General features: G+C 39.6%; 2 protein-coding genes across 4 annotated transcripts in view; one reads left to right on the top strand and one right to left on the bottom strand.

The window, feature by feature from the left end:
- Positions 1-19,284, top strand: part of INTS14 (integrator complex subunit 14) — a 38,164-nt gene extending 18,880 nt beyond the window's left edge. For both annotated transcript variants that reach the window (XM_063089848.1, XM_063089847.1), the window contains exons 7-12: positions 892-984; positions 4,201-4,345; positions 5,727-5,860; positions 13,423-13,541; positions 16,463-16,528; positions 18,400-19,284. In XM_063089848.1, the coding sequence (XP_062945918.1) occupies positions 892-984; positions 4,201-4,345; positions 5,727-5,860; positions 13,423-13,541; positions 16,463-16,528; positions 18,400-18,651 (809 nt within the window). In that variant the 3' untranslated portion in view covers positions 18,652-19,284. The remainder of the gene's footprint in view (positions 1-891; positions 985-4,200; positions 4,346-5,726; positions 5,861-13,422; positions 13,542-16,462; positions 16,529-18,399) is intronic.
- A 137-nt stretch (positions 19,285-19,421) lies between these two features.
- The window catches only part of HACD3 (3-hydroxyacyl-CoA dehydratase 3), a 44,070-nt gene continuing 40,172 nt past the window's right edge, over positions 19,422-23,319 (bottom strand). For both annotated transcript variants that reach the window (XM_063089525.1, XM_063089524.1), the window contains one exon: positions 19,422-21,524. In XM_063089525.1, coding sequence (XP_062945595.1) covers positions 21,448-21,524 — 77 coding nt within the window. In that variant the 3' untranslated portion in view covers positions 19,422-21,447. The remainder of the gene's footprint in view (positions 21,525-23,319) is intronic.

Below are 23,319 nucleotides of genomic sequence, written 5' to 3' on the forward strand. Positions count from 1 at the left end.
AAATATTGTAGGCCTTTTCCTACTCAAATGAGAAATATCTAGCTGCTCATGCTGATTCATTACTCAGCTAAGGGAGGTGATCACAGTAAATCTCCAGAGAAGCACACTTCCTAATGTATTAGAATTACAATGTACTCACCGTGATTCTGATTTTTTAAAATTGTTTGGAGGATGTGGGTGTGTAATTGCCTAGAAGAAAGGCTGAAAAGCAATTCAATAAAATATTAATAGAGGTTTCCTTTGATGATGAATAAAGAGTGACTTTATTTTTCTTCTTTTTAGAAATGTTTTGTGTTTTCCAAGTTTTTGTATTATCTATTTATATAATCAGAAAAAAATTTTTTAAAAGTTCTTCTAATTACAACTTTTATCTTTAAGTTTTCAACAAATACTTTTGGTCTTTACTACGGCTTCTATAAAGTACAGAAATCATTGTCATATTTAGACTGCTTACCTTGGTTTTGTAGAGAATGTATTCCTTTCTCAGGGAAATGTTTTTAATGCAATAGCTTTACTCTCCAAAGAAGGCTGATTGAAGTTGTTGTGGAAGTGTTTGACTATGACACCCCCTGGTGCTCTCAGCGTCCTTGACTATACGGAGGGATTTGACCTTCAAGCTTTTTGCCTTGGCTGGGAACCTAGTCTCATAAAAATAAAGTTTACCTGATTTGTCATATAACTTAAATTTATTAAGTAAAAGACAATTATCATTATTTTCTGAGCTACTTACAATGCAAGTTATTAGAGTCATCCACAGAAAGGTCTAATAACTTTCCCAGTCGTTATATTTGAAATCCCCACCTAAACAGTATGTTTGTGAAATCTAATACATAGAAAATAATGTACCTTCCCACAGTATAAATTAATTTTATGTTGATTCCTTCCTTTCAGATTTGGAAATAGTGGGATTTATTGATATAGCTGATATTTCAAGTCCCCCAGTTCTATCCAGACATCTGGTTTTACCTATAGCACTTAACAAAGGTGAGTTCTCTTCCTAGTCCAGTGACACATATGAAGTATCCTATTATCTGAAGTTATTATTAAATGCCAGATAGGACAGCCCATTTTGCAGAATTTAGGGGAAAGGAATAGTTACTGGATTGGATTTTAGAAAGTGAAATGTTGCCTGATATACCAGAAAAGTAATTCTGCTGCTTTATACTGCGGAAAACATTTTTACACATATTTATTGTTTGTTGGTTTGTGAATTTACAGTGGAAGTCTTCCTTGCTGATGAGAATGTTTAGTCCTTCACCCTGGGCTCTGCCTTTCCTAGTAGGAACATACCGAGAAAGTTAAAGTAGTTTTCAGAAGGTTGTCTGATAAATGTGGAAGTCAAGTACAGCTTATTAAGAGGAAGAACAATATCTGTTCTTTATTCTACTAATGCCAAGCACGTAGGAGTTCAATAAATACTGTTTAATGAATGGGTGAATCCAGGCTCTTGTGAGACTTCATTACTCCAGAATATACCTCTCTAGGAACTGTAGTAATGTCCCCAAATTCAGCATCTCTCTGGAGAATGCTGGCCTCTAGCTCTTTAAAATTCTCTTTTTTCTGTTCTCGTCTGGCCATTCTCTTTATATTTATCAGCTTTCTCCAAGAAGTGTATGTAATCAGTCAGGTTTCCACTTACTGAGAGTTTTGATCACACTCCATTTATGACCAGGTTATCTCAGTTGGAATATTGGGTATTTCATAACCATTCAATCACACATTCACAGACAGACTCTTTTTTTTTTAAAGATGACCGGTAAGGGGATCTTAACCCTTGACTTGGTGTTGTCAGCACCACACTCTCCCAATTGAGCTAACCAGCCATCCCTATATAGGGATCTGAACCCGTGGCCTGGTCTTATCAGCACCACACTCTCCCAAGTGAGCCACAGGCCGGCCGCACAGACAGACTCTTGATATGCACCCACAGATGGTTTATTGTGATCACTGTGTTTATAATTTACTTTATTGTTCTCAGAGAACAATCACATTACCCTCATTTCTAAGGTCCTGGGGGAATTCTGCATGCCTTTGTAATCGCCAAGCAGGAAATTAAGCAAAATGAAACATTTATTTGGGGCAACAGTGGAAAGAAAAATATTACACACCCATTTAAAGTGTATAATTAAGTGGTTTTTAGTATATTTATAGGGTCGTGCAACCATCACCACAATCAATTTTAGGACTTTTTCATCACTCCAAAAAGAAACCTATACCCTATAACTGTCAACCTCCAGCCCCCATCTCCCCAGTCCAGGTAACCACTAATATCCTTTCAGTCTCTATAGATTTTTCTATTTTGGATGATTCATATAATACGTAAAAACTGATTTTTATTTGGACATTGGAAAACTGGAATGAATTTTTCCTACCTGTTATAACATTCTCTTACAATTCCATACACTTTTCCTTCAAGGCTAGAAATAGCCAAGAGTGAAATTGGAGTTTGGGGGTGTGTTTGTTTGTTTATTTGTTTTATTGAATCATAATTGATTATACATATTTTTGGGGTTCAGTGTTGACATATGTTGATCAAATCAATATTACTAGTATGTATATTGTTACAAATTGTACTTATTCTTTATGCCCCTGTCCAGTCTCTCCCTATCCCCTTCTCCCTCCCCGCTCCCACTACTGATAACCCTAGATTTCTTCTCTCCCTCTGAAAGAGTAATGGTTACTCTGTTGATTTGTTGCCTAATGATCAGTCCAATGCTGAGAGGTGTGTTTAGGTCCCCCAATATTATCATAGAGCAGATGCTTCTTCTGTCACTCTGGAATGGGCTTTGTGGAGAGAAATATACTGTTCTTTTCTTTAGTCTCTGCTGGTGACTCTCCTTGTGTCAGTGCACTCCAGTGGCGGATGGACCATCTGTGTGGCGGTTGTGATGTCTAGCCACTTTCGTGGCAGCAGTGGTTATTGTGGTGGCTGTGGTGGACCACCCACATAGAGGTGATGTCCTTGGTGCTGGTGGTGTGCCTGGTTGTAGGGGGGGTCCGGTCCCCAGCTCTATGCCTCAGGACTCTGGGTGAGCCCCGAGGCGCTGGTGTTGTGAGTGGTTGTGGGCGGTGGTCCAGTCCCTGGCTCCATACCTCGGGTCCTCTGGCGGGCCCTGAAGTGCTGGCAATGTGCGTGGGTGGGAACTAATTTTTTGTCTTTTTTTTTTTTTTTTTTTTTTAAAGATGACTGGTAAGGGGATCTTAACCCTCAACTTGGTGTTGTCAGCACCATGCTCTCCCAAGTGAGCTAACGGCCATCCCTATATAGGGATCCGAACCTGTGGCCTTGGTGTTATCAGCACCACACTCTCCCAAGTGAGCCACAGGCCAGCCCTTGCTTACTTCTAAAATGGGGGAACTTCCTGTGGGCACCAGTATTTGAGCTGTGTGGTTGAGCAAAATTGCTGCTTTGCTGCTATTTCCCTAGGGAAGGCTTTTTGTGCAGCTCAGGGTTTAATGATTGACCTTATTGGTATTTCCAGCTCTCCAGAGACCCGGTGCACCTGGGTTGTGTAGAAACTCTGATCTGGGCTTGAGTATTTTCATCATACTGCATCCAATGCAATTCTGCATTCCCAACCAGTCTCCTCTGACTGGTCCTGTGGTGATTGGGGGGCAGATTGGCTGTCCTTGCTGTGTCCCAATGTTCTCCCAGTGGACCCATCTAATCCACCACCCATGCTCCAAATACTCCCCATTGGATGGGACCTGTGCTGGTCCCTTGTGATGACTCATCAGCCTCTGAATGGCTCCCTTTTTTCAGTTGTTCTGGCTCCTCACTCCTGTGTGGGTCCACAGGAACCCTATTAGTGGTCTTGCTGTCCTGGGGACCACCAAGGCCCTCTTCTCCCCTGCCGCCTCCAAGTAACTCTGTCTGAAGGGCACAGCTGCGGCTTCTGCTCCAAGCACTCAGCAGCTCCAGCCTTAAAGTGGCCATGGCCCGAAATGCTCTGAGCAGTTTTTTCTTTCTCTCATCGTGGTTTCTCCCACCTTCATGAACTCCATAGATCTCTCCTCCTCTTCCACTGAGCTCCAGCAGCCCCAGCTTGGCTGATGTTACATTTTCATAGCTGTAAATTGGTTGGTTTGTGGGAGAGAGTGACTCAGGGGACTGTCTATTCCACCATCTTGACTGGAACTCCCAAGTTTGGGGTTTTTGTAGCTAATCTCAGACTGACCTGTTTTCTCTTCTTTTCACAGAAGGCGATGAGGTGGGTCCTGGCATTACTGATGACAATGAAGATGAAAATTCAGCCAATCAGATTGCAGGCAAAATACCCAACTTTTGTGTCTTGCTCCATGGCAGCCTAAAAGTAGAAGGAATGGTGGCAATTGTTCAGTTAGGGTAGGTAACTTTGTTTACATTAGGTTGAATGAAAGGGAAAATCAGTTCACAAATGAAGTATTTTGCAGACTTTTCTCAAAGAAATAGAATGGTCCTTGTCACCTTTTTTCTTTCCCTGTGACACCTTCCCACCTGCCATTACTTTCTTAACTATTCTTTAAATCATCCCCTAGATTAAGTAGGAAGTGAGCTTTTTAATAATATTGCTTTTATGTTATATCCTTTCTCAGTTTTCCTCTTTCTTATCCTATGTAGGACACTTGGGTTCTGGTTATAGCAATGCTACTAACTTGCTATAGTGTCTTAGACTGAATTCACAGACTCCTTGTCTATAAAATGAGGAGGCAGAACTAAATGAAGAAGGATGCTGATAACTTTGAGCATTTTACTATGTGCCAGGCTCTCCTCTAGGCACTTTACATATGTTAACTCATTTAATCCCTCATAAGGACACTATGTGGGAGGTATCAACATCATCCCCGTTTTATAGATGAGGAGACTAAGGCTTAGTAAGCTCATAGAACTTGCCCAAGGTCACATCTAGTAAATGAAAGAGCCAGGATTCTTACTCATACCTTCGGACTCTAGAGCTCATACTCATAACCACTCTGCTATATTCCTTCCCTGTGATGAAAGCTCTTCTAGTTTTTATTCTCTGCAGTCTCAAAATCTACAAAAGTATCTGCTTCCCTTTCTATAATTCTTATTGTTAGAAAACAGGAGGTGACTGATTATCTTCTGGCCATCACTTGGGGTTGACTGATATAGAAGATCAAGAGGTCAGGATTAATCAGAAGAAGCATGGCTCTATTTCTGCTTGCGTTAAAATTAGCGTGTCCAAAAAGAAGAATGCAGTTCTTACTAGGTATTAGTCTGCTGTATTTCTTGGCACTCAAGCTACCTGTACTGGTTCTGAATATGAGAATTGCCTCCGGCCCTTTGAGAAGCTGGAGACAAAGTCACTCTTAAGGAGTGGGGTGATGGCCTTGTGCTCTTTGTTAGAAGAGCTTCTCTGTGTTGGTGCTGCTGTGAGACTCAGGGAGGCAGCAGAAAGGACCTGTAGGTCACGGCCTTTACTCCTCCTCCTCACCCCTACAGCTGCTTGCTGCCATTTGTGCTTTGCTTTTTCTCTTTGAAGATTGCTTTTGATTTCCACATATACATAATTTTACCTGAATAATAATAAATGTCCCAGAGGAATGGAAATGTTAGGAGACAGCAGTATATATTTTCAGGTTTAGGATTTAGCTTTGGTAAAAGTATGCTCCTGATTTCAAAGTTGAAGCCTGTGTCTATCAGGAGAAGAACACAGGCTAGATTTATTTAACTCGACAGTTCCAGGCTTGATGTTCTTCTCATCGTCCATCTTCTCTCCATCTAGCCCCGAATGGCATGGAATGCTCTACTCCCAAGCTGACAGCAAGAAGAAATCAAACCTCATGATGTCCCTCTTTGAGCCTGGCCCAGAACCTCTCCCATGGCTAGGGAAAATGGCACAGTTGGGTCCTATTTCAGGTATAACCCAGACCAGATTTTACTTACCTTGACTTTGTTTTCTCTCTGCTGTTCTGAATGTCTCCGACTATGCATTTGGAGAGCTGCATGATCTCCCTTATGGGTATGCTGTGGTCACTGGTGCTGGATCTGTACACGGGAAACCCAAGAGAGTTTAATGTTTGAACTCTTTACTTTCACAGCTCCAAGGAAACCAACATTTAGGTCGCTATAAGTAAATATAAACTCTTTAAAACTGTTTAGAGTGAAAAGCTACTCTCCATAAGCTTTTTTTTCTGTAATGTACTATTTATTTTCAACTCAAGTAATCTCAACTCATTCCTAGACAATGTAATCCCCCTTCCTTCTTGAAACTGTTTTCCCTTACCTTTCCTGACAATGCTCCTGGTACCTATCTGACCTTTTTCTTTGGCAACTTTTCTTTCTCTTGCCATCTTGTTTTTTCTTCCTCTTACCTCACAGTTCCCTAGATATTATTCTTTGCCTTCTTCTCTTTCAGTTATTTCCTCAGCTATAATAGTTTCAGACTCCCTAAATCTGTAACTCTAATCCCACCTGATCTCTCTCTGGAATTTGCATACTGTATTTCCAGTTCCCAATTAGACCTCTCCACTTGGATAATCTGCCACAGTCTCAAGCTCAGCATGTTTGTTACAGAAACCATTTTCTCTCACCCCTTTCTCCTTAAACTCTTCCTTCTTCTGATTTTCCTACTCCTTTTGATTGAGGTCTCTATGCTCCTAGGTACTCAGGATCCAACTGTAGAGTCGTCCTTGACTCATTTGGGCCCATTTCACTTTGAAGAACATCTACCAAGCAGCCTATTCTGTGCCGGGGCTTGGGGATAAAAGAGTTAGCTGGAGTTGCTCAAAGTCTAGTGCAAAATGGAATAATAAACACAGAATGGCACAAGATCAGAGTTAGCCTGGACGAAGTAATCAGTTCTTCCTGGAGGGCTCAGGAAAATCTTCATAGAAGAGAGACAACCTAACTGCATTTTGAAGAAAAGGAGGAATTTGCTAAGATGAGGAAGGAAGAAAGGGCACCCCAGACAAATGGAGCACCTGTCAAAAGGAAAGGAACTAGAGTACAAAATCTGAGAGTAGCTGTGGGAGGGGAAGATAGTAGATTAGAGGTTGGTGGTAGCTAGAGTGGAGCAGGCCTCATCTGAAATATGAGGAGCCCAGATTTTATTCTGCAGATACTGGGAAGCCACTGAAGAGGAGTAATGTGATCAGATCCTTGTGGCTATAATGAGAACAGTGGGGATACCACTTAGGAGACTTTGTATTCTAGGTGCTGGTACCCCTTGGAGTTGTACAATATGACCAAAATTAAAGTAAGAGATAAGAAATTTGCACTTAGAAAGATAACTCTGTGGAGTGTGGATTTGAAAAGGCAAGGGCATCCTGCGGTTAGAAGTTACTATGATAGTCCTGGAGCTTTGAAGATAAGAGCCAGAACAGGGCAGTAGCTGGGGATAAAAGATATTTAAGAAATGGAATCAACGGCATTTGGGTGTGAGAATACAGGAAAGAAAAGAGTTGAAAATATCCCAGGTTTTGACCTAAGCCACAGGGTGAAATGTAGTACTATTAATGGAAATAGAGAATAGGGGAGGAAAAGTAAATTTGAGAAGAACATATTTTGTGCATGTTGAGTTTGTGCTTATGAGATATAGGTGGCAGTGCCTTGAGACAATTCCTGTAGGAGTCTGGAGTTCAGGGGAGGGGGCAAAGTGTTAGAGATAAAATTTTTAGGATAGTTAAAATAGTGAGAATGTGGGAGATTGGTTAGGGCTGTGGTTTATAAATTTGAGTTTTTGTGCATAAAATTAAACCTAGAGAACTTATTTAGAAATTCAATTTCCTGGGCCCTACCTACAGAGATTCTGACTCAGTAGATCCGGATTCAGGCCCAGGAACTTGCAGTTTTAGTATTATGCAAGTGATTAGAATCTGTGACTAATCTTTAAGAAGTCCTGGCCTCAGGAAAGTAAATGGATTAAGGAAAAAAAGAGCCAAGGACTAAACCCCTAGAAAGCAGCAGCTGCTGGGGGCAGTGGAAAGGGTGCTAGTAAAGGAAAATGAGAAGGAGTAGGAAGATGAGAGGAAAAGTAGAAGAGAGTGGTGTTGCAGAAGCCAAGAGAGTAAAGAGACTCCAGAAATAATGCCCTACGGTGTCTCATACACATGTGCGTGTCTAATAAGATCTGAAGAATGCCTTTTGCCATTGAAGCCAGAGAAGATTTTGACTGAATATAAGCTCTAGAAGCTAGGCCAAGGGGGCCATAATCCTTTTCAGGAAGGGCCCAGTGTTTTAGTCCGTTTTGTGTTGCTATAACAATACCTGAAACTGGGTAATTTATAAAGAAGAGAGGTTTATTTGGCTTACAATTCTGGGACAGCTGCATCTGGCACGGGCCTCAGGGCTGTTTCTTACTAATGGCGGAAAAGTGGCAGGCAGCCGGCGAGTACAAGCAGATCACATGGTGAGAGGAAGCAAGAGAGAGAGAGAGAAGGTGCCAGGGTCTTTTAAAGCAACAAGCTCTTGCGGAAACTAATAAAGCGGGAACTCACTCATTAATTGCCCCTCCCCAGGGAGAGCATTAATCCATTCATGAAGGACCCCCCACCCCATGACTCAATCAGTTTCCAACACTGCCACATTGGAGATCAAATTTCCACATGAGTTTTGGAGGAGACAACACATCCAAACTCCATCACCCAGACACTAAATATTTTCAACTTTGTAGATCATGTGGTCTCTGCCACAAATATTCAACTCTGCTGTTGTAGCACAAAAGCAGCCATAGAAGATATGCAAATGAATGGGAGTGATTGTGTTGCAGTAACTATTTTTGGACACTGAAATTTGAACTTGATATAAGATTAAGGTGTCACGAAATATTGTTTTTTTGATTTTTTTCCAAACCATTTAAAATCATAAAAACCATTCTTAACTCAAAAACAAGCAGCAGGCTGTTGTTTGCCACTCTTGAGCTAGGATTCAAGGGCTAGGGTTTTAAAGCTTACATAGGGAGAAGAGCTGTGATGACTTTGGTTCCAAATAAGACAACTGAAATCTCTGAACAAAGCTGAGAATGTGGGAAATCTATCCCCTCAGTGAAAGGATGACAAGAAAAATTCTACCCATTGTGTCTGCCTGGTTTTCTAGATATAAAGAAATTTTCTATGAGAAATTGAGGCCCGAGTCCTGAACCATGCAAATTAACACTACACATTCTGATGTAGAGACTCCAAAACCAGCCAATGCAAAAATTGGCTCTGAACCAATGAAACCTGTGGCACATCCTCCAGAAGCTAATATAATAATGCCATGGCTCCTTAGGAATACCTTTACAACCCAAGGCAAAAGGACTTTCACAGAAAAAACAAATCTCCACTGAAAATGAATTCATGATTTTTAAAGGTTTTAAATCACATGAGGAAATCTGTTTTGAAGAAGGATCAGCACATCAAGATCTTATTGTAAAGAGACCGTAGAATGACTTTTAAGTGATGAAAGGGGAGCAGAAAACAAGGAAAGAAGGGGACACTATGAATCAAGAGTCATTTGAGCTTGACAGGAGATTATTGGTGGCTTTATAAGAGTGGCTTCAGTGCGGATGGCGAGCCAGGGGACAGGTTGAGGAGTGAATAAAAATGAAGCAATGAAGACAAGTTTGGCCACGAGGAGGAGAGAAATAGGGCAGTAATTGGCAAACACAGAGCAGAGGAAGTTATATGTGTGTGTGCATGTACACATTCCTGACCTCCTCTGTTTAGTATCTCTGTAATATTCCTATATTCATTCTGCCTTTTATTCTAGCTGCTCTTGCCTTCTTTTGGCTTTCTTTACCTTTCACTTAAACCAGAAGTCATTAACTATAGCCCACAGACGAAACTGGCCCACTCCCTGTTTTTGTAAATAAAGTCACACTTATTTGTTTACATATTATCTATAGCTCCTTTCCTGCTACAGTGGCAGAGTTGAGTACAATAGAAACCATATGACCCATAAAGTCTAAAATATTTACCCTGCGGTCCTTTACAGAAAAAGTTTGCCAACCCCTGATCTCTGGGTCAGGGCTGTATTGTGATGATTTTCACCAAAGATGCCTGTCCGTAATCTAAGGTGGTAGTATTCAGACTCCTTTCTGACCTGGCTTCCAACCTAGCAACGCTTGGCTTGTTCTTCTTTATTCAGAGTGAACTGCTATTGACTCTGCCTTATATCCGTGTTGATTTTTCCTCCTTCTGGGGCAGTTCTTCCTTTCAGTGGGGATAAAAGTAGCTACCATTTTATGGAACTTAACTTTGTGCCAGGCAATGTGTTAGACACAATGGAATGTACCATCACTTTTACTTCTCACCACAATCTTCTGAGTTTGGGATTGGCTTTGTGGTAACAAATATAATTAATAATAAAACCTACCTTAGAGGGTTGTTGAGAGAATTTATTGAGAGAATGTGTATAAAGTGCCTGACACACAGTAGACACATAATGGCAGATACTACTGTTTTTATTATGTTTTTCAAAGCAAAACATGCGAAATAGTATTGTTTATACCAATCCCTTCTACTCCTAATTCTGTTCTGCAAGACAACCACTTTCAACCCTTAACTGTTGCTTTTGGTATTTACTTACATTTCTAATTAAATATATACCTATTTCTTGTTTTTGTTTTGTTTTTTTTCCATTTTAGATGTCATCTTTTGACTTTTGAAGAATGACTGTTTACCTCTCTATCATCCCCCACCCACGCACTCAAGAAACATATTTTCTAAAATCCCCTCTATCTTCCCAATATGGTTGTAATGTTCTTTTTGGTTAAATCAGTATTCAGTCCTTACTGGGTGATATAAATGTTATTTACAACTAAGCCATGTTGTATATCAAGTTACATTTCCTTTGTTTTGTAACTTTTTGTCCCCCAGCTCAGTCCCAGTTATTACTTTTTTTCTTTGCTTGTTTTCTAAATACCTATCACTGATTCCTCCCTCAGTAAAATACATTCCTCAGGTATTTTGTCAGTTTCCTTTTTTGTCTTCAAGTCATTTCCCATCCTCCTGTTCTATGAATGGACTGGTTGTTCTCTAGGCAAAGTGTCATCCTGAGTCTTCTCCTCACATCTCTCCTAGGGATCTCCCATTTCGTGATTCCTCTTGAGAAAAGGGTACGTGGGAAGTAAATGTTTTGAAATCTTGCATATGTGGAAATGTCTTTATTTCATCCTTTGCACTCAGTTGATAGTTCGGTTGGACATTGAGTTCTAGGTTGGAAATCGTTTTCTCTCAGACTGGTCAAACATTGCTCTGTTATCTCTTCTGGCTTCCAGTGTTGCTACTGACAGTCTTGTGCCATGCTGATTCCCAGGCCTTTGACCCTGAACTGTATTTTCTCTGTATTCCTTGAGGATCTTCTTTGTATCCTTGACATTCTGAATTTTCAGAGTAATATATGCAGTCGTTGGTCTCTTCGTTCATTTTGCTGGGCACTCAGTGGGCCCTTTGCATCTATCTGGCAATTCATGTTCTTCAGTACTGCGAACATGAATTATTTCTTTGATTTTCCTCTCTCTGTGTTCTCTGTGCTCCCTTTCAGGGACATATATTTGTGATTTGTATGTGTGTAATTTTATATCTTTTCCTACCCATTTCCCTTTTTTTTTTCTTTTTGTCTGCCTTCTGAGAGTTATCTTCAACTGTATCTTGCAACTAATTAGTCTTTTATTTCTACTATCATATGTCTTATATTTCTAAGAGTCTCCTGTTCTTTTTTTCATAAATGCTAAGCATTTTTTTTTTCTATCTTCTAAGCCAGTTACCACATATAGGCTCCAAACAATTAAAGAAAGACAGTACAAGATAGGCTGTAATTAAATGTCGAAATGTTTGGTGCTGATAATGAGCATTGTAGGATAAAAGGGTTTAAAGAAACCAATGTCTGCCAGAAAAACTTGGTACAACATCATGGAAGGGGTAGGATACGATCTGGACCTGTAATATAGGTAGGTAAGTCTGGGTAGGTAAGGAATGGCAATGTTGAATAGTGGAAAAGTGTTGGCTTCAGAACTAGACCCAGCTGAGTCACTTTGAAACGTTGTATAAGTTCAACCTCTCAGCCTCAGCTTCCTCATCTTTAATGGGACTGCAGACATCTACTCTGTAGATAGTATTCTAGATAGACATTCTAGATAGGGTTACTGTAAGGAGAGAAGTTGTATTTGATAAGTGTCTGGCACATAGTTAGAATTTAATAAATATTCTTTATTCTGTAAATTCTTTGAGGCTAGAGAAAGATCTTCTCTAGGTACAATTCCTAGCACAGTGCTTGCTACATAGTGAGGTTTTACTACAGAATGAATAAGTAAGTGAGTGAGTGAATAGTGAATGAATGGATGGGGAGGAGAGAGCATTCCAGGCAGGCAGGATTAACAGAATTAACAGCAGGGAAGTTAGAAATGAGCATGTTGTCTGGGAGAAGACTCATAAAATCTTGGCTTAACTAAAAAGGTTTATATATTAATGAGAATGTATCTGGAGAGTTGGGCCAATACTCTTTGGAGGAGTTGGAGGTGGGGAGGGTTGACAGAAGTAGTGTGGAGCCAATATTAAGGTGTTTTAATTAATGACCAAATCAGGGGTAGAAAACATCTGATTCATTTAGAAAAACTAGTCTAATTCCAGTTTTCAACCTGAACGTTTGGGCAAGGGACTCCCTGAACTTGTAGGAAAATGATTCCTGCTCTGTGTACCCCAGAAGGTGGTAATAATAAGGATAAAATGAGTCGCTAGATGTAAGTATGCTTTGTAAGTTTGTGGCAGGAAGCAGGTACAAAGACAGAAATTCGGTTTATCCACATAGCTATAAAACCAACATGGCTTTAAATCTTTGGAGCAATGAACTAATAAGCTACAAGGTAGGATGTGCCTCATCAATAAAAGTATTTCTTCTCTTTCCCTTTTCCCTAATTTGGCTATATATTTTTTTTCCTTTTTAATTTTTTTTTTATGCCCAGATCTGCTCTAATCCAGTAGCCACTAGCCACATGAGGATATTTAAATTTAATTAAAATTACATAAAATTTAAAATTCACTTCCTCAGTCACACTAGCCACATGCTAGTAGCTTGGGCTACCATATTAGATAGCACAGCTATAGAACATTTCCATCATTATAGAAAGTTCTGTTGGAGAGAGCTAGGCTAGAGTATATGGAATATGCAGAATATGTACATATGTATTTTTAAAATCTGTATTTTAATATTGTATGTATTTGTTTTATTTTCTCTGGCCTTAATTTATAAAGCAGATAGGTAGGTGCAGCTTGTTCCTTTAAAAACGTTAAGCTGTTTTTCACTTATGTGGGCCTCCGTTGATTGGTCTGCTACATCAGTGGCTTTCTATTGAAAACAAGTTCCCCAGCCTGACTAAAGTTAATGGATTTTCTTAATTAATGAAGTAGAACATTGGGTGACTCAGAGCTTCTAGCTTGATTGGAAATGTACTTGATCATGTTTTATCAGATGTCATTTCAAGAATGTCTTTTTCTTTTAAGATGCTAAAGAAAATCCTTATGGTGAGGATGACAATAAGAGCCCGTTTCCCCTACAGCCCAAAAACAAACGCAGTTATGCCCAGAATGTGACTGTCTGGATCAAACCCAGCGGCCTGCAGGTAACATTGCCATTTACATTGCTTTCTACCGGGGACAAGAGGAGGCATTTGGGCAGGCAGCAGGCAACTGATTTGATTTGATTTGATTTTCCTTTCCTTTGATACTTAGTAATTCATTTACTTCTGTTTGTCATTATTTCCAAAAAGGATTTGAGATGGTCTACAGTAAGACATGTATATAGCAAAATCATTTTTTACAAAATTTAGAACAATAAAAAACCTAGAGGAAGAAGGGAGCCGATTGAGCCACGAACCTGAGGCAAAGTGGTAATTGTATTTGAGCAGTTTGGCTCTGAGTTTCCTGCTGCCATTCAAGAAAGAAACATTTTGGGTTATGTAGTTATTTTTGTCTGATAAAAAGAAGCATATCAGTTCTTCTAGAGAGGCACATTTTGATGGCATTAAATTTTAGTGTAAAATTTTTCACGTGGTGAGGCATTCATTAAATAACATAACAGGTGTTGTCTTTAACAACAGTTTTGAAAAAAGATGCAAGTCTTCATATCATATGGTTATTTCTTCCATCTTTATGGTTGAACCCAAATCATAGCATTACATCTTAATTGAACAAAAACACTTTCATAGGAAGCTGATAATACTATTATCAAAGAACACTGCTTTCAGGCAAGGTACTCAGGGACATTTCTCTACTCCATTGACATGAAGTCATTTAAACCTGTTTGTAAAAATCAATTCTTGAACCTCCTTTCTCCTTTGAGCACCTTTTTTTTACATTTGTTCCTCAGTGAGCCCAACCTAAGCCAAACAAGAAGAGGCAGTCAGGTCATCTGACAACAAAAGTAGTTTCTGTTGACTGCATATTCTCTTTGAGCCCCCTTTCCACAGAGACTGAACCACATCCTACCATGACTAAGGGGACAGAGGCCACTTCTTTTTGTTGGAAAATCATGGTCTTCCTCTTTCCTGCCATTCCCGATACCAGCACTTCCTTGTCAGAAGGGTAATTAGAACCACTTCCGCTACCAGTTATAGCTGAATTATTCTTAAATTATTTTTTAAATTTTGTTTTGGTCCTGAGTGTATTTTTTCATTGTGGTAAAATACACGTAACATAAAATGTACCATTTCAACCATTTTAAAGTATACAATTTAATGGCATTTAGTATGTTCAAAATGTGCAACCATCACCACTCTAGTTCCAGAACATTTTAATCACTCCAAAAGGAAGCCCTGTAATCATTTAGCAAGTCACTCTAATTCTCCGCTTCTCCCATGCCCTGGCAACCACTAATCTACTTTCTGTATTTATGGATTTGCCTATTCTAGCTATTTCATGTAAATGGAATCATACAATTTACGGCCCTTTTATGTTTGGCTTTTTTCATTTAGCATGTTTTCAAGGTTTATTTATGTTGTAGCGTGTATCAATACTTCGTTCCTTTTTATGGCTAAATAATATTCCATTGTATTAATATGCCATATTTGGCTTATCTACTTATTCAGTTGATGAATATTAGGGCTACTTCCATCTTTTGGCTATTATGAAAAATGCTGTTATAAACATTCATGTACAAGTTTTTGTTTAAACACCTGTTTTCAATACTTTGGGGTTTATACTTAGGAATGGAATTGCTGAGTCATATGGTAATTCTATGTTCAACTTACTGAGGAACTGCCAAACTCTTCCACAGTGGCCACACCGTTTTCCATTCCCACCAGCAATGTATAAGTGTTCCAGTTTCTCCACATCCTCAGCAATATTCATTTTTTTTTTTTTATAGCCATCCCAGGGGGTGTGAAGTGATATGTCATTGTGGTTTGGATTTGCATTTCCCTAATGACTAGTGATGTTGTGCATTTTTTCATGTGCTTATTGGCCATCTCTATATCTTCTCTGGAGAAGTATCTATTCAAGTCCTTTGTCTCCATTTTTTAACTAGGTTAATGAGTTCTTTATATATTCTGGATAGTAGAACCTTAACAGATACATGATTTGCAAATACTTTCTCTCATTCTGTGGGTTGTCTTTTCACTCTTTATAGTATTGTTTAATACACAATATTTTTAGTTTTTTTTTTTTTTTTTTTTTTTTTTTTTAAGATGACCGGTAAGGGGATCTTAACCCTTGACTTGGTGTTGTCAGCACCACGCTCAGCCAGTGAGCGAACCGGCCATCCGTATATATGGGATCCGAACCCGGGGCCTTGGTGTTATCAGCACCGCACTCTCCCGAGTGAGCCACGGGCCGGCCCGCAATATTTTTAGTTTTGATGAAGTAAAATTTATTTATTTTTTGCTTTTGTTGCTTATGCTTTTTGGTGTCATAACTAAGAGATCATTGCCAAATTCAAAGTCATGAAGATTTACTCCTTTATTTTCTTCTAACAGTTTTACAGTTTTAGTTCTCACATTCAGGCCTCTGATCCATTTTGCATTAGTTTTTTGTATATGGTGTGAGGTAAGAGTCCAACTTCATTCTTTTGCATGTGGATATCCAGTTGTCCCAGCACCAATTGTTGAAGAGGCTAGTGTTTCCCAATTGAATGGTCTGAGTACCCTTGTAAAAAAAGCAGTTGATCATAGATGTGTGGGTTTACTGGATGAATTTTGGTGAGACGAATTCATTTCTGTCACCAAAGGATTTCTTGTATGTGTTTTGTGTTTTTGGCATCTGACTGGTACAGGGGTTGAACCCTGGACCTTGCTTTTATCAGACCTGTGCTGTAACCAACTGAGCTATCTGGCCAGCCCCACCAAGGAATTTCTTTTATCATCATCAAGGCTTTTGAAGGAGGGAGGTTCTTTACTAATGTCAAACAGAACACTGACATTAACTCAGAGGGGAACTTCATCTTGCCACTGTAACTCTGTTCTTATTTTCATTTCTTTAAACTTTCAGAACCATCCTTTCCCCTTTTTATGACAGATTTCTAATGTCAAATTCTTTTTGCCCTTAATAGACAGATGTACAGAAGATTTTAAGAAATGCAAGGAAACTACCTGAGAAAACACAGACATTCTATAAGGTGAGACTGTCAGAATTATATTGGAAGATGGTGTGCCCAGGATGTGTGCCCAAAATAAATGGTTCAAAATAGTAAGAGTGTGGGGTAGCAGCATGAACCTGAGCAGGGATTAGAGCAAATCTTTTTTTTTTTTTTTCATTTGGTGGCTGGCCACTGGCCAGTACCTGGAACCAAACCCTTAACCTCGATGACAAGGCTGTGTTCTAACCAGCTGAGCTAACTGGCCAGCCATGGGCAGGGATTAGAAATGTATGACTTGTGCCTCAGTTTCTTTATCAGTAAAGTCAGTAGAAGTGATAGGTCCATTCCTGCCCCAAAATCCATGAATTGGAAGTGTTTAAATGGCCTGGTTCTGTACAGGAGCAAGGTTTCTCTGTGTTGGTGCTGCTGCTGTGAATGGTTGAGGGAAGTAGTTGAAAGGACCTGTGGATCATAGCCCTGAACCCTCCTCACCAGTCCTATGAGTATCCAGTCCAACCCCAGGCAACCAGTATATGTGACTTCCTGGGATAGGGAATTGCCTAGAACATTCTTACTCCATCAGAGAAGATGCTTCCAGAAATGACTTCTAAAATTACGTATTTATGAGCTGCAAACAGGATGGCCCTCCTGGATCATGTCTAGCTAATCCAGAACCATTTGGTGGGGAGAATAAAGTTACAATGGGTAGGGTGGAATGGGGGGCATTTAGGCCCACTTATTTTTCCTGTTTTCCTGGTGTTTGGCTTAAATCAAATTAAGTGCAGGATAAGATGTGCTGTGTCATCATTTGTGTCCTAGTTTTCTAATCTTGAGATATGGCGCACACAGTCAGCCTCAGGCTAGCATCTCTTCCAGAGAACGTAGGTGCCACTTTGCCTGGGTGTTATGTTATTACCTGTATGTCACTGTTACCTTCAAACCTAATTATGTAGCTAGCTGGTGAAATCAAGCAAAAGCAGATTTAATCAGAGTTCAGCTAGAGAACTTCTCAGCCAGCCCTCCCTAACTGAAGCTCATAATCCACACAAGCCCTTGATGTCCACTCTTTGGGTGCAGTCCCTGTCCCTCCCTGCAGAGCTTTCTTTCATCAGTTTTCTATTCAGATGACACACATACTTTGGCTGCCTTCTGAACTTTTCATTTCTTAACAGATGATAGTAAAGAAGTGCTCAGAGAGCCCATTTCTCTTTTCTGGTTTTATATAATCCTATGTATTTGTACAGGAAAGGGCCTCTAGCATCTGGCTGCTTCAGCCCTTGCAGTGGGCAGGGAAAGGGTTGTCGCCCTCATTTGTAAGTGAGGCCTCTGAGACCCAGAGAGACTATACAGCTTTCCCAGATCGCACCATTGAGTGGTTGATGGGACACTTTGTATTTCTCTGTTTCCATCCACTACTCGAGCTTTCTTTTCGTGGCAATCTTTCCAGTCCAACTTCTCTAGAGCCTCCTCTGAACATGTTCATTGTTATTCAGTCTGAGGCCCCACCAGAGAGGCAGCAGAGGGTTAAGAGCCCTTTGAGATTTGGGGCAACCCTTTTCCATACCTTAATAACAGTGTAAAAGTAGCCCTCCTTAGTTATGAGTAAATGAAATGATGTATGCAAAGTGCTTGCCACCATGTTTGGCATAAATGCTTATTTAACTGTGATGGTGATGACCTGTGTTTCAATCAGCTCACTGTCTTTATCTAACTTCTGGTCTCCTATGGAGGAACCACTTCCCAGTTATATCAGCACGGTCTCTTGTTACTGGCATCTCTGAATAAACATTTGTTTTCATATAAAAATGACCCCTAAAGTTCAGGGTCAAAGAGAACTTATTTGAAGCAGAGCACTAAGTATGTGATGAGGTAAACACATTTCAGGAATGTTGGTGTTTATCTTGTTTCAGGAGCTAAACCGATTACGAAAGGCTGCCCTGGCCTTTGGTTTCTTGGACCTGCTCAAAGGCGTGGCTGACATGCTGGAAAGGGAGTGCACACTGCTGCCTGACACAGCGCACCCCGATGCCGCGTTCCAGCTGACCCACGCTGCCCAGCAGCTCAAGCTGGCCAGCACTGGCACCTCCGAGTACGCTGCATATGACCAGAACATCACACCTCTGCATACAGACTTCTCTGGGAGCAGCACTGAAAGAATGTGACTTTTGGAGCCTTCCTTCTTTTTCATTTCAAGTGAAAATGAGTTAGAATAAAAACCTTCCCAGTATGTTCACCTCTGGAATAGTCACCCAAAGACCTACCCCTGAGGCTGCCTCAGATGCACCATGTGCGGGTTGGACTGATTCTGCTACAGCTTGGGAAGGGTCTGAGGGCTGGCTAGTTGGCTGGGCTTTAACTTTAGCTTCCTGGGGCTCAGAATTTTTAAATCCAAAAGACAGCTGTTGCTCCCATGATGGGCACATCTCTTGAGAAGCTTGAATGAATGATGAGCACAGAGCTCCTCCGCCTTCCTCAGAAAACCTGACCAGCAGGAGTTCTCTGGCTTCCTGAAAGCACCATCTCTTCTCTCCAGTTTTACATCTCAACTATAAGGACATTTCAAGCTTTTGTCCTTGGGATGAATAACCCAGACTGTCTGGGGCATGCTAACTGCAAACCCATCACCAAAGTTTCAGAACTTTCCTTAGAACTTGGGCAAAATGTGGTGATAATCCTTAGGAGCTTCTGGTTGATCTTGAGGTATAGACTTTTAAACAGCAACCACACATGTATAAAATGCTTCCTGTTTCTTTGGATTTTTTTTTAAACAAATAAAATATTTGATTTTCTAATAAAATGGTTTTACTGTGAAACTAATGGTCCTTTGCCTTTTGATCTGTCCTATCAATCACTTGAATATAATTTCAACTTTTTTTTAATTTTAATTTTTATTTATTTTTATTATTATTTTTTTAAATTTTGTTTTGTCGATATACAATGTGGTTGATTATTGTGGCCCATTACTGAAACCTCCCTACCTCCTCCCTCTCCCTAATTTCAACTTCTTAAGTGGTACAGAGTCATAAATCATAAGGTTTCTTTCCTTGGGCTCCATACTGACTTTCTCATTTCTGATGCTGATTGCCCAAGCCAGGTTTTGGCCAGTAACAGATTTCGAAGTCAGTTATGGTTACAATTCAATAGCTAGCTTCATGACCTTCGGCAAATTACGTAACTTCTCCAGGTTTTATTTACATCATCAATGCCTTTCCAATTGCTCTGTGCACCTTTGATATAACTCCCTCACGCTTCAACCAGAGTAACCTGCTGAACTGCTACATAACATTTTGCCTGAACAAAAGACTTTTAACACTAACAGTTTGGAAACCATTAGATTAAATGATCTTTAAGCACAAGTTACTAGGATTTTAATTGTAAATGTTTTAATAGAAACAATCCTTCACTTTCTCAGACAGCAGTAAAGGGGTCTGTAACAATTACTAAGAATACAGAATTTTACCACGATGATGCAGTATAATCTGCTGCAGTGCTGATCTGCCCAATTACACACAGTCAGCTGAAAGAACATCAGAGGTCAATACAAACAAGTGTTGACAGAAGTTACAAACAGGCAAAATACCCTTCAGTGCAATGAATTTTTAAAAATCAGCCAGCCTATGCCAATCATGTTTTAGGTCAACCAAGTTTCCATTTTGGGCTCAGTGAAAAAGTGTTAACTCGTTGAGTCTCCTTTCCCCTGGGAACAATAGGAATGGCAGAACAGAAAGAGCTATTATGCCTTAAATTCTTTCATACAAGTGTTACTTAGTTTACTTGGAATGTATTAGAGGAAACTGATGTTTTTTACAATGGCCTACCATGACTAGATTTTTTTCAGTTTCCCTTTTGCTGGGTTTTTTACCAGGAATCCTTGTTTAAAAATCTGGTGGTTTTCCACCCAATGTTCCCACTCTGTTTTCAGTATCCTACTGCAGACAGGTAAAAGCCAATCTAACACAGCAGAATAAAAGCACGTATTTTTAAGGTCTATTTTAAAATGTATAGTTCCACCACTCACTCGAACAAGTACACAGGTAAATGGACTCAGTACAGGGGAAGAAAGACTGACTTGGTGTGTTTAACCTATTCTAGTCTGGCCTACTCTAATTTTAGTTTCCAGTTTGTCACAGGCTGCATCACCAGCAGCTTTATTACTGCCAATTTAATCCACACACTCGTGTTCCCTTCTGACCTCTGTAGCCATTTGAGTTTTGAACTCTTATAATCTTACTGTTTCCTAAATAATGTTTCATCTTTCTTTAGTGTTAAAAAATAGTTCTTATTTAGCTAGGAATGAAATGATCACAGTGTTCCAAGGTTCTACTTGGCTTCTCTGTGCCTCTCCAGTGCCCACACTACTAAGCACTGTAGTAATAGATGTTAGGCCAAAATATATCAGATGTAAAACATGTTCTCTAGACCCACTCTTAGAAAGGTTTTATCAATGACTGAGTCTGCTTGACTTTCAAAAAGTCAGTGCCACCCCACTAAACAAGTAACCCCTTGGGGACAGAATATATTAGGACCTGCATGAGTCACTTTTAATAGCCTTTTACAGAACAATACAGTCTTGGATTTTTTCACAAGCAATAGATGAACAAATCCCAACTGTAAGAATGGTCAGTACTTTACAGGAAAAGAGCACTAAAAAAATACCTCTGGCATGTATGAAACTGACTGGACATGAAGTGCGGTGGGGGTGGGGCTGAGCATTTTGCTGTCATTAACTGAATACACAAGAATGAACCTGTCATCAGATATCAGGAATCCATGTCATGCAAATACTACACTAAGATAATACAGTAAATTCAGGAATGTTACTGGGGAAAAGGAAGATAGCCTCACCAAGAATTTAATCATTTAACTTTTAAAAAACTGTTACATCAGTGTAAGAGGGTAAAACTGTAAGATTCATAGATTAGGCTCGAACTGGCAAGAAGTCATCTAAAGCTCTCTTTTTAGTGGACCTTTTTCTTTTTTTGTCCATAGCGCCGCCTGCGCTGTTTATAAAGGTGACGGAAATTTATGTATAACCCTGAAAAAGAAAAGAGGCTGATTAGAAATGAGAATTTTTATCTTTGTCTACTTATAACCAGAAGCTCTTAGGGTGGGGACAGTCTCTGTTTTTCATATCCCACAGAACTAAGCTACTGTGGCTGCTCAGAACTTAGAACAAATTATTAACAATGCACTACAGATAATCCAATTTTTCCTCAGTAGGCTTGTAACTTAATTTTTAACCGTATTTTATTATGAGATTTTCAAATTTACAAAAGATTAAATCATTGCACAGTAAACACCACCTAGATTTAAACTTAACTTTTTATTACATTTGCTTTACCACATAGCTATTCATCCCTCTATTCATCTCATTTTTTTAAAATCAGTACTTTATTATTTTCTATTACTGAATAATATTCTGCTGTATGGGTATGCCACACTCTATCCATCTCATTTTTAGACAGATTGAAATCTGGCTTGAGGAAGTAACCGCTTGAGCTAAAGCCGACCCAATCCATCTCATTTTTGATGCATTTCAATGTAAACTGCAGACATCAACACACCTCATCCCTAAACACTTCATTAAGTTCAGTATTCTTTTTTTTTCTTTCTTTCTTTCTTTTACGGTATAATTAATATAAAATGAAACACACAAATCTGAAGTGTAGAAACAACCCAATTTTATATTCAAGGCTACTCAAGCATATGTATTAAGCACTGTCTAAAAGGTACGAGACGATTTACCAGGAAGCACAATTCAGTGAATCAGGAAACACAATTTCAGAGTCAGAAACCAACGTCAGTCCCACCTGACCACTGACTAGTTCTGCACCTTCACCTCACCTCAGTTTCCTCATTTGTACAATGGGGTTAAAAACACATTTTACAGATTTGTGAGATAATGAACGTTTATTTTAAAAAGTGCTTTGACCTGTGTACAAATGTTAACTGTTATACTGTTTCAAAACTGTAAATGTGAATTCAGGATTTATTTCATTCTAAAGAATAAGAGAAGAATAACTACTTATTCGTTATAGGGAGACTACATATGAGCATAAAACCTTGTAAATTAGGGTATTCAATATAAACAAGATGACAAGATACTAGGGTTAGTGCACATTAAAATATCCCTACCTCTCTAAATTTTTTAGTAAAATATTTGTGTCTTTCCAACACTCATTCCTCTCTATCACTTCCATACCACCATTTCATGGAGGCTAGTTATAGTACTACTCAATTTATATGGTAATAGAAGTAAAGAGGTCTTTCAAAGAGTGCATTTTCCAAATTGAAGCTTACTCTCTTCAAGGGCCAAAGCATTTGAACATCCTTGGTTAGAAATCTCTCTGAAATGTATTATACCCTTTGCTGAAATAGAAAATATGGAATAAAATTTAAACTTCTGCAAATGACCTAGACCCATAACGTGTATCATTTCACTGTACATCTACCATGTACTGATACCCCGAAGGGCTCCTAAAGGGTGTAGATCTCTTCTCCCCAACACTAAATGACCAAGACCACTGGGATTTCTGGCTTCTTGGGCTCACTTTTCGTGGTCTTCTTCTCGCTGCCTGGGGTAGCCAGCCTCCAAGATGATCCCGAATGATCCCCGCATCCTGGTATTTCATCCCGTTGTGTAGTCCCCTCCCACCCTGTACTGGCTGGTCTGTGTGAGGGTGTGCCACTTCTGAGACTAGGTTATAAAAGGAACCGTGGCTTCTGGTTCTCCCTCTGATCACTTGCTCTGGGGAAAGCCATGTCATGAGCAGCCACATTAAGAGGTACTGTGGCAAGAAACTGAAGCCTCCTGTCAACAGCTACAAGAA

The sequence above is a fragment of the Cynocephalus volans genome, chromosome 3 (assembly GCF_027409185.1).
Source record: "Cynocephalus volans isolate mCynVol1 chromosome 3, mCynVol1.pri, whole genome shotgun sequence".
In the NCBI taxonomy this organism is placed as follows: Eukaryota; Metazoa; Chordata; class Mammalia; order Dermoptera; family Cynocephalidae; genus Cynocephalus; species Cynocephalus volans.